General features: G+C 44.6%; 1 protein-coding gene across 1 annotated transcript in view; it reads left to right on the top strand.

Moving 5' to 3' along the window:
• The window catches only part of AOAH (acyloxyacyl hydrolase), a 170942-nt gene that overhangs the window by 136124 nt on the left and 21001 nt on the right, over nt 1-13817 (top strand). The window contains exon 16 of the mRNA XM_060019946.1: nt 8256-8428. Coding sequence (XP_059875929.1) covers nt 8256-8428 — 173 coding nt within the window. The remainder of the gene's footprint in view (nt 1-8255; nt 8429-13817) is intronic.

Genomic DNA, 13817 nt, shown 5'->3' with positions numbered 1-13817 from the left:
GTGCCTGGCTTTGGGATATGATGGCAAAGAGGCCACCGTCCCTAACTTCAAGGAGCTTATGGAAGGAGAAGCAATGAGCTTCAACCCCCAGTCCCATGACAAAACAGAACAAACCTATGGTCAGGTCAGCCAGTGCCCCTCCAACCTCTGGATCCTGTCCCGCTGGAGGGGACAGAGAACAAGCTGGTTATACTGCATAAAAAACACCTGCAGAAAGAGCCTTTTAGTCCAAGAGCCCAAAATCCCTGAAACTGCACTTTTCCAGCAGAAGCTGTACACGCAGAGGCCCCTCCAGCCCAGTCCTGCTCTTCGTTTTCCAAGGAGCCGAAGGGCAGGCAGACATCAGTCAGAGACCCACGCCAGCCTCTCTGCCCTCTGGGGATCCGGGCAGAGAAGCAGCAAGCATTTGGGTGAAAGGATGGAGTTGGCAGTGTGGGATGTCCCCGCAGTGCCCACTTTGCAACGTCCTGTGGAGGGGTTAGAAAAATAAAGACAGATGGCAAGTATACCTCCCCATCTGCCAGAATGTCGAGGTGGAGGAGATTACCCCAAATGAGCAAAGTGATTTCATAAAAGCCCAAGCCAGCAACGAATTGCATAAGTCCATCCTGAAAAAACTTTTAGGGTATTTGCCTGACTTCTCTCTTTTTTTGTTACAACGATGCTCGCTTTTAGTAAAATAATGCAGCTATGTGCTTCTTTCTCAATTCTCTAAACAAACGTAGATAATAAATACTTGTTAAATGAATGAAGGTCATGATTGCAAGATAGCTTTTAGCATCAGGAATTCAAGAAGAAAGGTGAAATAGACAAACCTAGCTTTCTTGTTGTACCTCTACTCCATTTGGCCTAAGCTAACCCAACTTCTTTGCGCCTTTCCTATCATTGCCTTCAAAAGCTATAGAGTGTGAGTGATACAGAAGGAGAAAAATTCCTGGAAATAGGGCAAGTATGAGTGAGCTACAGCAGCGGAGGCTTGGGTAGCAAGGGCAGCAATGAGAAATGGGAATGGCCTCAAGTCATAAAGGGCGATGACAAACCTTCCCCAATATCCGATTACAACATCCCTGAAAGAAACATTGTAATTACTGGAAATGTATATAAAAAAAAAAAACAGAAGCATCTAACACTAGCCACAGAAATGGACATGGTTCCATTTTTTATAGTGGACCTAGACATTATAAATTGAACATTTTTCACCTAATGGAGAGAGCCAGAGCCGCCCTACGGAGGCTGTCTGTGTCGCCAGCTCCCAAGTGTTTTTCAGCAATGCCGATGTTTCAGTTGTCACCTAGGGCAGCTGGTCAGCACTGCATTAAGAGGAAGCAGTCAAGATGCTGATAGATCACAGACTCCAAGGAGCTGAACTGCCAGGAAACAATCCATTCTATCCAGTCAAGGGTAGAAAACCAGCAGAGAAGGGAATGGATAGAACTCTGCTGCTCAGAGGAGTCTTCTCTCCCAGCCTCCTCAGTGAAGGTGTGGGTAGCCAAGGGAAGAATGAGCTTCTCTACCAGCCAGCATGTTCCAGGCCATATCCTCTTTTAGGGGACCCAGGATCTCTATGCATCGGGTAATGTGGGCCCATTGAGACCCCACCCCATTCCCAGTCTATGTCAAGATGCCTCCTCATGGAGGTTGCATGGGAGGTCAATAATGTGATTACAACTGGGGGGCCTGAAACCAAGGGCTACCTCTATTACCTGGATGCTTCAAAAATACGAAAGCGAGCTGTGAGTGAAATCTGAGCGCTCAACCACAGCTTTGGGCTTTCACTCTGGTTCTGGGCAACGTTTTCTGCAGAGGCTGTTTACCTTCCTCCTTGAGAGGGGGGCACCCCTGCCGTCAGCCATCAGTGAAATCTGGCTGGAACACCCGCCAGGGTAATGGCCCTGCACCCAAGTCATGAGGCTTACCTTGCGTGATCAGGCACAATTCATTAGGACAGGGACAGACTCTGAGCCACCTGAAACACGAGGCTCTTTATCTGTTCCAAGCCCACCACGTGTTCCTGACGTGTGAGAGCGTGGCGCTGGGCACCATCTTCTCTCCCATTATTTTCCTGGAATGAGCATCACGTCTCTCAACCTGGCTTTCATAGTTCTCCCCTGTAAGCCCTGCACCCTCAACCCCTCACCTCTCCAGGACTGACCAGCGTGAGCTCACCGGTGTGTGAGGAAGGGTGCAGGGCACTGCCGCGGCAGGCAAACACGGGATGGCAAAGTGAACCTGACGTGGGCTCCAGAGCACCTGCGTGAAGAGGTTTAGACACTTTCAGCTCAGCCCATGCAGCCTTTGACAGCAGGGCAGGCCTAGGAGGTGTTTCCCAAACCACTGGGACTCTTTGGTCCCAAAATACTAGTGCTAAGTCCCCTCAAATATTACTGGAGGAGAAAGAGTACACAGGTCAAAGGGTGTTGAGAATTTTTCAGGGACAGGGTCAGAGGGACCATCTATGGCATCCAGAGGAGGTGACCCACCACCTGTCACTCAGACCCTTTTGCCTTTGCCTGAACTAAGAATTGGTTAATTTTGCTATACACACTACAGGGTTTACCTGGCGATGCGCGTATGTAAATTATCTAGCTGTACGTGATGGAGCAAAGATGACTGGAGAATGTTCCAGCAGAAACACCAAGGCTTCCATTCTTCTTTTTTTTTTTAACTTTCTATTTTATATTGGAGTATAGCTGATTAACAATGTTGTGATAGTTTCGGGTGCACAGCAAAGCGACTCAGCCATACATATATGTGTATCCATTCTCCCCCAAACTCCCCTCCCATCCAGGCTGCTGCATAACATTGAGCAGAGTTCCCTGTGCTATGGGTAGGTCCAGCAGGACCTACACAGTAGGTCCTTGTTGGTTATCCTTTTTAAATATAGCAGTGCGTACATGTCAACCCCAAATTCCCTAACTATCCCTTCCCTCCACCCGGGAACCATAAGTTCTTTCTTTAAGCCTGTGTGTCCGTTTCTGTTTTGTACATATGCTCATTCCTATCATTTCTTTTTAGATTCCACACATAAGCGATCTCATAGGATATTTCTCTTTCTCTGTCTGACTTACTTTACTCAGTATGACAATCTCTAGGTCCATCCATGTTGCTACCAATGGCATTATTTCATTCTTTTTGATGGCTGAGTAATATTCCATTGTATATATGTACCACATCTTCTTTATCCATCTCTCTGTCGATGGACATTTATGTTGCTTCCATGTCTTGGCTATTGTAAACGGTGCTGCAATGAACACTGGGGTGCATGTATCCTATCAGACCATGCTTTTCTCTGGATATACACCAAGGCTTACATTCTGATTTCACTTAGCAATTAGCCATTTTAGTGATGCTTGCTTAATTTGTGAGGTGCCCTTTCATGAATGCAAATGAGCTGAGATTCTTTGTTTATCATCAGGGTTGTGTCTCTAACTAAAAAATAATCATTAAATAGGGAGTATGGGAGAGTTTGCTCCATCTTAACTCATCTTGCCTTTAGGTGGTTGGAGAGTCTTAGCTCAGCATCATTGCTTTGTGCCAAAGCATTGTATCAGCAGAAGAAAAAAAAAAAAACAAAACCCTGAGATGCCAAGGCGAAAGTTAATAGCCGTGCATTCTAGCTTTACCAATGACAGAAGACAGGATATAGACACCCAACTTGCTTTGTTTCACCCCTGCTGTCACACTCCAAACACACAGTGAAGACAAAACCTGGTTACTCTGAACCTCGTTCTCCTGGTCTGAACAAACGCACGAGGCAGCCTGAATCCCCTTCACAAAGTGGGGTCCTTCTAGGGCTTCTGTGCATCTGCAAATCAAGCCAAATCCTTAACCAACCTTTGGCCCCTAGTAGGTAGGCAACCTATTCTCAAATCCTTCTGAGTGCTTTTTATGCAGGCTGGAGAGCTTCTTATTCATAAAGTCGTATAATTTTCCCCAAAGTAATGAAAAACATGAATATAGCATTTTATTCTACATGCTGGGGTTTTGTACAATGGGACAGCTCTTTCTCTTTCCTCCGATCTCTCTTTCTCTCTCTCAGAAAGTCCAAGGAACTCATGACCCAGTGCAGAAGCACATACACCAACCACACCGAACGCCCCGAACGTCAGATTTGCTCCACCTTTTCCTCTGTGCAGCGACATATTGCCCCTCACAACCTGGCCTGTGTGACCTTCACACCCATGGTCAGCCTGTCACCCTCTGGACAGCAACAACGTGAAAAGTCATTTTATTTCACTAAGTGACATAGGTGGAGGGGAAATGACATAAAATTACAATGTTTTCTGCCCCTCCCATTAATATTTAGCTTTCTTCCTCATTTTAGAAAGAATAAAAATGATATGAGAACCCCTTTCATTTTGACTGTTTCTCTGATTACAAAATAACATGTGTTGTGAGAAGTTCAAATAATACAGGTCTAGGAAGTGAAAGTTTCTCCAGAATCACTCCCTACCGCCCCACCACCACTGCTTAGAGCTAACCACTAGAGATGTTTCCTGTATTTGCAGCCAGATTTTTTCTATGTAAGTTCTAATGTACAGACTGATTAATATTCATTGAAATAAAATAATATTATGCTCACTGCTCTGTTATTTGTTCTCTTCGCTCAACAATACTTTTTAGCAGTCTTTTCCATGCTAAGACATACAGATTATTCTTTTAAAAAAATTGTGTTTTATTGAGGTGAAATTCACATAATGTAAAATTAAGCATTTTAAAGTGAACGATTCAGTAGCATTGAGTACATTCAAAATGTCGTGCAACCATCACCTATATCTAGTAACTTCGTTCTTTTTAATGGCTGTATAGAGGTTTACTGCATGGATCTACTATAATTTATATAGCCAGGCCTTTTAGCTTTTCCCAATTTTATTCTATTCCAAGAACTGTTGTCATACTTGTATGTATATTTTTGCACATTTGTGGAAATGTTATGATAGGACCACTTCCCAAAAGACAAATGTCAAGGTCAAAAGTTAAACCAACTTCAAGTTTTGACACATTCTGAAAAATTCCTTCCAAAATGACAACACCAATTTCCATTTAGGAACAGCTCCCTTAAAAGTGACAAGAGTGGACACCCCTAGGGGCTTCTTTCTGTCTCCTCTTCCCATGTCTCTTGTTTCTCGGGTCCAGCTCGTGAGTAATGAACTTACTTTTTCTGGTTTGGAAGCTGTATCAAAGTCCCTAGGGCTGCAGTGACAAAATATCACAAACTGGGTGAGTTCAAAAAACAAAAATTTATTCTTTCACAGTGTTGGAGGCTAGAAGTCCAAAATCAAGGTGTCAGCAGGGCCATCTCCCTCTGAAGTGTCTCGGGGAAATCTTTCCTGTCTTTTCATCCTTCTCGTGGCTCCCTGCAATCCTCGGCATTCCTTGCTTGTGGCAGCATAACTGCAATTTCCACTTCCAGCTTCACATGGCCTTCTTCCCTATGTGTGTGGGTCTCTCCTCTTCTTAAAAGGACACTAGTCATTGTATTTAAGGCCCAACCTAATCCAATATGACCGCATCTTAACTGATTACATCTGCAGAGACCCTGTTGCCAAATAAGGTCACATTCTGAGGGAGGCTATTCAATCCACTCCAGGATCATTAGGTAAATCTGGAATTTTAAGGACTTAAAATAGAAAATAACTTATAGCATGATTCCATTTAGGTTAACAACAGGCAGTTTAAAGCCTAAAGAGAATTCTGTTTTCAACTCCCAGGTTAATGCAGGTTAGTATCTTAATTCAAATTTGATATGTTCCTGAAGGCTTGTACAAAAGTCAACGGTGCAAAAAATGAACAATAATAGACTTACATATTAAAGCCAAAAAATATTCTAGAATCCCTATTATACCTTGCCTTTTTTTCCCAATAAACGTAAGTTTATTGATTCAATCCTTTAATCATTTATTCAACACACGGTTACTACATGCAATGTTCTGCTCCAAGCACTAGAAATACAGCAATGAGCAAAACAAAATCCCTGCCTACATGGAGTGTAGTTTACCTACTACAACTACGAGTATAGTTCACAGTACTGAGCATTTGGCCAGGTAGCAGTTTCAAAAATAAAGAAAATGGGTAACATGAGGTGTGGTCATCTACAAACACTGGCATTAACAGTTCATCCTGTCCTGGGAGAAGCAAAAGAAATGAGACATAGGGAAGAGCAGACAGTAGAGGGTCTCAGTGCTAAGCCACAGAGTTTGAATTTCATTCTGTAGTAGGTAAGAGTCATCAAAGTGTGTTTTAATGGCAGGGAAGGAGGAAAGGTTGTATTAAACAGTTCAATAGAAAGTATGTTAGTATTATGTTAAACTTGTCAGTCATTTAGGTTCTGGGCTTCAGTGTGATAGTCTTTTATCATTGCCCTCTGAAATGCTATTATGTAAATTAATTAACCACTCCTTAGTTTTCTTTATTCCCTTAAATCATTTTTTGTTTGTTTGTTTTGTTTTGTTTTGTTTTTCGGTACGCGGGCCTCTCACTGTTGTGGCCTCTCCCGTTGTGGAGCACAGGCTCCGGACGCTCAGGCTCAGCCGCCATGGCTCACGGGCCCAGCCGCTCCGCGGCATGTGGGATCCTCCCAGACCGGGGCACGAACCCATGTCCTCTGCATCAGCAGGCGGACTCTCAACTACTGTGCCACCAAGGAAGCCATGTTTTTTTGTTTTTTGAATTTTATTTTATTTATTTATTTTTTATACAGCAGGTTCTTATTAGTTATCTATTTTATACATATTAGTGTATATATGTCAACCCCAATCTCCCAATTCATCCCACCACCACCATCACCACCCCCGCTTTCCCCCCTTGATGTCCATATGTTTGTTCTCTACATCTGTGTCTCTATTTCTGCCTTGCATACTGGTTCATCTATCCCATTTTTCTAGATTCCACATATATGTGTTAATATACTATATTTGTTTTTCTCTTTCTGGCTTACTTCACTCTGTATGACAGTCTCCAGGTGTATACCTTGCCTTTTAAAGATAACAAGAAAGAAAGGAGGAAGGAAGGAAGGAAGGAAGAGAGAAGGAAGGAAGGAAGGAAGGAAGGGGAAAGGAAAGGAGGAAGGAAGAAAGGAAGGAAGGATGGAAGGAAGGAAGGAAGGAAGGATGAGAGAAGGAAGGAAGGAAGGGGAAAGGAAAGGAGGAAGGAAGAAAGGAAGGAAGGATGGAAAGAAGGAAGGAAGGAAGGAAGAAAGGAAGGAAGGAAGGAAGGAAGGGAGATTTAAATGGAACTTTCAATGATGTATTTCTAGTATTTTGTACAGTCCTCACTTTTGTTCTTTTCCAAACCAAATGAAAATAAGACAACCAGCTTAAATTCAGTAAATGTCTAATTGAAGCTAAAGATTTGCTACTTTCACTTATGATTTACATCTTTGTCTTAAATTCTTTGATTTTAGGACTGTGCTCTTATGACTACTTTCAGCACTTCCTTTTTCTGTTTTCACTAATTTTGTGGAACAAGAAGATAAAAATATAATTAAAAATTTCATATATCCTCTATAGAGCACACGCACTTCTATATAGAGAAAGGCAGTGATGCAAATTGGAATTATCTGTTGACAGATATTGTTGCAGGGGTATAGCCTGGAATAGCAGTCTATCAGGAAATTCATGAAAGTTCAAATTCATTGTAGAACGGAAAGATGTAATGTGGACACATAATGTCACTTCATTTCTCAGTGAAATTTCATCTCCCTGACTGTTACATATGTGAAAAGTTTTAAAGACCAAGTTGCAGAACTCAAAGTGTCAAACAAATAATAAGCAATACCAGACCCCTTTGATTCTATTAACTGTGTGTAACAGTCAGGATAGGTGAAGTTATGCTGCAGGAACAAACAGCCCCTAAAATCTTAGTAGCATAAAGCAATAAATATTTATTCACTCACACTACATTGTCCATCAGGGATCACCATGGAGCTCTGTTCCAGGACTCAGACTGGTGAAGCAGCTGCTTTCTAGAACATTGCTCAGACTCATGGCAAAGAGAAATGGCATCCTGGAGGCTCTCATACAACCAAACATGACACATGTCACTTCTGCTCACAACTCATAGGCCAGACCTGGCCCACCCAACAACAAGGGAGTCCAGAAACCAGAAATACTTTTCAAATAACACCAATAACTACTGTGTGTGTGTGTGTGTGTGTGTGTGTGTGTGTGTGTGTGTGTGTTTTGGGGGTGGGTCTTATATTTGCGTGCATTTAACCTATAATATACTAAGATATTTTCTGTTTCTTTTGTGAACAGGAAGATTGATCCCGTCCCAGGAATGACCACTCCTGAAAAATTGTACTCAAAGGTCATGCAGACTCTGCAGTATCTAGATTCTCACCTGCCAAATGGCAGCAATGTTATTTTATACGGCTTACCAGATGGAACCTTTCTCTGGGATAATTTGCACAGCAGATATCATCCTCTCGGTATCAGTTTGAAGATGTTTTTACTCTTTAACAATGTCAATGTATTCGTAGTTCAAATATATGTAGTTCAAACCATATAGGAATACACCTAAAATGCCACCAGAACGATGAAGGGAAGAGCACCCAGGTACAGGATCTAAAACGTCAGTATCCAAAGGTGGCCAGAACCAGATCCAAAGTCAGAAAGGGCAGATGTATTTGGCAAAGAATTAGGACAAACTGAAAGGTAAGAGTTTAAAACTCCTTCACTGAAGGTGAAATCTAGAAGGAGCCAGTGAAGCCCAAACAAGAGATAGGAAGGAGACAAAGGGAAGGATTTCTCCAAACCTCAGTGGTGAGTGCCCCCTAGTGGCCAGGATTCTAATGACGTCTGTGCACCCTGGTAGCCAGTTAGAGCTCTGTAGAACTGGGTCCTCCAGAGGGCTTGCTCCCTGCTTCTGCACTCTCTTGGAGTCCTTGGCTCTGAAATGCTTTAAAGTTCCAAGAAATTTCTAATAGAATCTCTAGCATGCCAGATGCTTCACAAACATTGTGAAAGTAGTAGTAATTCACCTTGGGAAGGGCTGCCATGCTGATCCTTAAAACAATTCTGTGAGATAAATGTTTCTATTAATTCCATTTGATAGATGAAAAAACTAAGGCTCAGAGAAGTTGTGTAGCTTGCCAAATGTTGCACAGCTTATTGTATATGCAAGCTGGGTGTAGCAGGGCTCTCTTTCTGTGTTTCAGGGAAGAATGTCCTTCCAAAAATACTTATTATATGCCAGGCGCTGTTCTAGGCACTGTGTAACCATCAGTGAACATAATAGTCAAAAATCTCTGCCAACATAAGCTTATGTTACAGTGGGAGAAAGACTCCAAAAGTCAGAGGATGATAAGTGTTACTACAGAAAATTAAGCAGGGAGGGAGGATGGGCAGTGCTGGCCTCAGGCCTTTCTGACAGGCATCTACAAGGAGGGGCCTGGGGACCACCCCCTCAGCCCCATATCGACAGCACCTGTGCCAGTCTCTCATGGAAAGGGGCTGCCCTTTCCCTGGTATTGCCATAGCCACCTCCTTAGACCAACCCAAGCGACAGTGCCCAGGTGCTACAGTGTCCTGGAGGTCCAAGCAGTTCCTTATGAGTCAGGTGAGCAGTTCAGAGGGGGAAGACCTGAAACTCCTTCCTTTGCGCCCTCCTTAGTGGGTAGAGGTGGAGAGCTTTCCCTTGCATACATAACATCCTTGTGTCTTTTCAATCCCCTCTTGTCCTCCTCCTGTAGTTCCTGTTTAAGCCAACCTCCCTACCAGCTCCCGCAGGAAGTTCTGCACCGCCCCACATAAGAGCAGGGACCCTTTAACCAGCTCTCAAAGGGCTCTGACCCCTTCACTGCAGTCCCTTCACTGGGCAACAATGGAACATGTCCACATTCCAGGCTCCCCACCAATGCGACTGAAGTCATTTTCCTCTTCAATTATGAAATGTGCCACAAATGTTATTATTCCAAGGAAACACTGTCCAGCCTCTCATGAGGAAAGCATGTTCCTCCTATTCACATGGCTTTGACCACGCCCTTTAGAAATGATAACATGATCACACAGTGAACTTGACTCCATTCTGGGCTGCTTTGGACATGTGACGGACAACCACTTGGGCTGATCATGTCTCTTTGAACCATTTGGGGATGAAAAGTTCAGTTCCCCCAACAGATGTTCTCAGACTCCTAGATTTCTCCCATGCTAAGAAATGCTTGGGGAAGGGGAGTTGGGAGTAGGGGAGATGTGCTCCCAATTTACTGTCACACCAATAGGGACTTGACTTTGGGTTTTCTGACTTTAAACCCCATTCCCTTCCCATGAACTGCAGTTAGACTGCCTCCATAAATTTTCTCAGATATGCCAGGCCGTTCCCTTGACTCAACCATAGTATGTAAAAATGACTCCACGTAATTTGGAAGAGAGCAAGGGAAGGAAAAGGGTGATTGATCAGGGGACTCATCAATCACTTGGTGGATTCTCTTGGCCGGTGGTTCTCATCAAGGGGCAACCCACCCACCCATTATCATATCACCCCTGGAGATGGAGTGCTACTAGCATCCAAGGGGTAGAATCCAGGAATGTTCCTAAACATCCTACAATGCACAGGACAGCCCCCTACGACTGAGAATGTCGACAGCACCAAGGTTGAGAAACCCTGCTCTAGGCTTTGCGTTATCCTCAGATGGCCTCCCTCCAGCCGCTGATCTAGACTAGCACTTCATAGCACGAGAGCAATAGGTGGAACAAGTGTGTTCTATATAAACAACTCTAGTTTGGGGGTAGGGGGAGTCCAATGAGGGAGAAAGTTATAACCACCTAAAATTTGTTGAATGTTTTTCAGTTATTATTCACATCCTAAATTATCCCTGCTGCCCGGTTGCCATGAGAAATAAATCATAAATTCCTCAACGAAGCATCAGGGTCCTTCCTAAACAGACTGGGGAAGTAGGTGGGATTTACCCAGCGTCCTCATTCGTCCCCTGGCAGGCTCCTAACTCACATAAGGTGAGAAGCTTGAACAGGGGGCTGCTGCCCTCTCATTGCCTCCATTCTGCCCTGCTCCACATCCAGTCTTTGAATCTTCGTTCCCACAGACAGGAACCGGCCGTGAAGCAGGTTAATGCTAGCTCAGCCTCAGGGCTTGGTCGCGTTGCCCAGGTTAAGGTGGATCTCATCTTAATCAACAGCCACACACCTGAGTCTGGTTCCTGGGGCACTGTGCTAAGGGTGGGGCAAGCAAATAAAAGGGGGTTTCCATTTATTCTGCCTTTGAGCCAAGAAACATGATGATGATAATCTGTAGACTTGACTTTAGCCACCCCTTAAGGATTAAGAAAGAGGCCGGGAGCAAAAGGGGTCAGGGGAGAAGCCCTGCGTCAGTGATGACATTCTCTGCTGCCTCAGTAAACAGGTGGGAATTCAGCCTGACTATTCAGGAAAGAGAAGGTTAAATGCCACAGCATCAGGTGTGCAGGTAGTGGAGGCCCAGAACAAGAATGGGTGTCTTGCTGACTCCTGCTGGGGAGGAAGGGGCTAACATCATTCCTCTTAGCCTTGTCTGTGAGTCACGACCCAGTCACTGCCTGACCGCCAAGGGCTGTGACAGCCCCACAGGCTCTACCAGCAGTTAAAATTCCTGGTGAGAATGTCTTGTCTTTTTGAGGAATTACCAGAAAGTAAGTCTCACACATTAGGATTATACATTCATAGATCTTTCAAGTAAGTTTATGTTTGATCAGGGATGAGTCCTCTCAGGCGCAGTCTATAAGGAAGGCAATCTTTCCATTAATATGTCTGAGATAACGATTATGTGCTTTGAGGGTAAAAATGATGCAAAGATGAAGTCCTTGTCCTCTAAGGAAAGGACAAATAGTATATAGATCCTGACAGTGAAATTAACGAGGGCCAACGACACCTCTCTAAGCCATATGCATTCAGGGAGCTATCCAAAGGGTCAGACTATGATCAGGAAGTCTGGGAGCGCTGGCTGCAAATAAGTCTGTGAGGCAGCCTTCTTTGAAGGGCCTCTGCCACAAAATAGCCGCAAAAACTCCGTTTTGTCCCAATTACTCTTAAACTTGAAACCTAATGTATTTTAAAATACCTTGTAGCATACCTTCAGTTTTATTACTGGCTTCCTCCCTGTCTAAATTAACGTGGTTTTACCAAGGTTTAACACACTCAGATGGTATTTCATGAAGGTGTGGCTGATCTCTGTTAGCACTAAGCTCGTACGGTAGCTAAAATTTCAACTGTGGTCCCAGCGTTTAATAAATGCCAAAGACTCTGCCCTAAAGAACATACACATGACTGAGACTCGAGCTGCTACTATAGGAGCTGGGGTAGATCCCTTTGATCTTCAGAGGGAGCATATGGTATCAACTGGGCCAACCCACAGGCTCCCATCCCTTACACACACACACACTGATGGTTCCTGGCCACTGTGGGACAGCCCTCTGCCCCTGTCCTGGGCAGTCATGACCACCTGTCTTCACCAGACTCACTTTCTAACCAGGGATTCACAGACACCACCTCTTTGCACGTAGGTACAACATGTAGGTAGGATGAGTCTTTATACCAGGGCTTCTCGATATGGAAGAATACCATTAAAGTAACAGGATAAAAAGTCATACATAAAAAGAAAGAGCGAATAACTGACAGTTCCAATCAGTGGAGAAAAGCATAAGAACCGTTCTCCCTCTTCGTCATAAACCCATCACAGGCACTCCCAGCCAACCTTCCACATGACCAGCCCCAGGGACACGCTGACCTTTAATAGGCAGGAATACCAGAGAGAAGGGAAACCAACCCATTATACCTTTCCCAGTTTTCTTCTAACTACAGCTAATGTGTGCTTATCCTGTCCACAGACCCACCTACTCACCTAAGAATTTCCCCTCCATCAACCTGGTCCAATTAGAGCCAGTGCCAGAATAGCAAGGACATGAAGCGGAGGGAACAGGGATTGGTCCAGAAGGAGGATATGCCTTGTGGTCTCATCCTAACGTGTTCCGGGACCTCAGCAGTAAGACAGTAGGAAGAGGGGAGTAAGCTGGGATGCAACGAGGCTACGGCTCAGCTCAGCCCCCAAAGGGGAGCCAGCAGATGAGCTTCCAGTATCCAGGGGCAGGATAAACTCCAGTCCCCCTGGATATCAGAGCAGTCCAGTCTTGCAGGTGGGGAGGGAGAGGGTGCAGGAGTGGTATTTACGGTCAGGCATGAGGTACCACCTCCAGCAGGTTGAAGACACTTCATCCACTGGGCAGGGAAAAGAGAGAGGCCACCAGGTGAGAGTCAGGGCCAAGCAGGGCGTCAGGGCCCCAGCCAAGCTCCCTAAGGTTTATTACAAGGCCCCCCCGTCCCAACAAAGAAACAAGATGGCAGAGGGAAGGCTGCCGCTCAGCAGGGGGCGAGGGCCAAGTCCTCTGGGCAAGTGGAGGATTGAGGGTGGGGAACGCAGGTTGAAGGTGTCAGTCACTGCAGCTGGGCTGGACTGAGACAGGCAGGGACGCATACAGAAAGGAGGTAAATTACAAAAGCACACACCAAAAAAAATAGAGGGAAAGCAGCCTCTGTGATGGAAAGCAGGATCTTGGAGAAAGATGGATCATGGAGCTCAGAGCTCCACGTGGAGCCCATAAAATGAAAGTGAAGACAGAAGCCAGTGGCTTGGGATTCATCTAAAATGTGAAAATGCAGCCACCTCTGGAGCACAGAGAAGACCCAGCATGTCACTGTGACTTTAATGGCGATAATGAGCCTGTGGTTTTCCAGTCCTGGGATTCACTCACCCACACAGAGAGAGAATATATTTTTCCTCTATGACAAGAAAATTGAATCTATCTTTCAGTCTAACTGATCTGAGGTATA

Source organism: Delphinus delphis, chromosome 9 (genome assembly GCF_949987515.2).
Source record: "Delphinus delphis chromosome 9, mDelDel1.2, whole genome shotgun sequence".
NCBI classification, from domain to species: Eukaryota; Metazoa; Chordata; class Mammalia; order Artiodactyla; family Delphinidae; genus Delphinus; species Delphinus delphis.
Note: the sequence above shows the minus strand (reverse complement) of the source record. Positions and strands in the feature narration are given on the sequence as shown.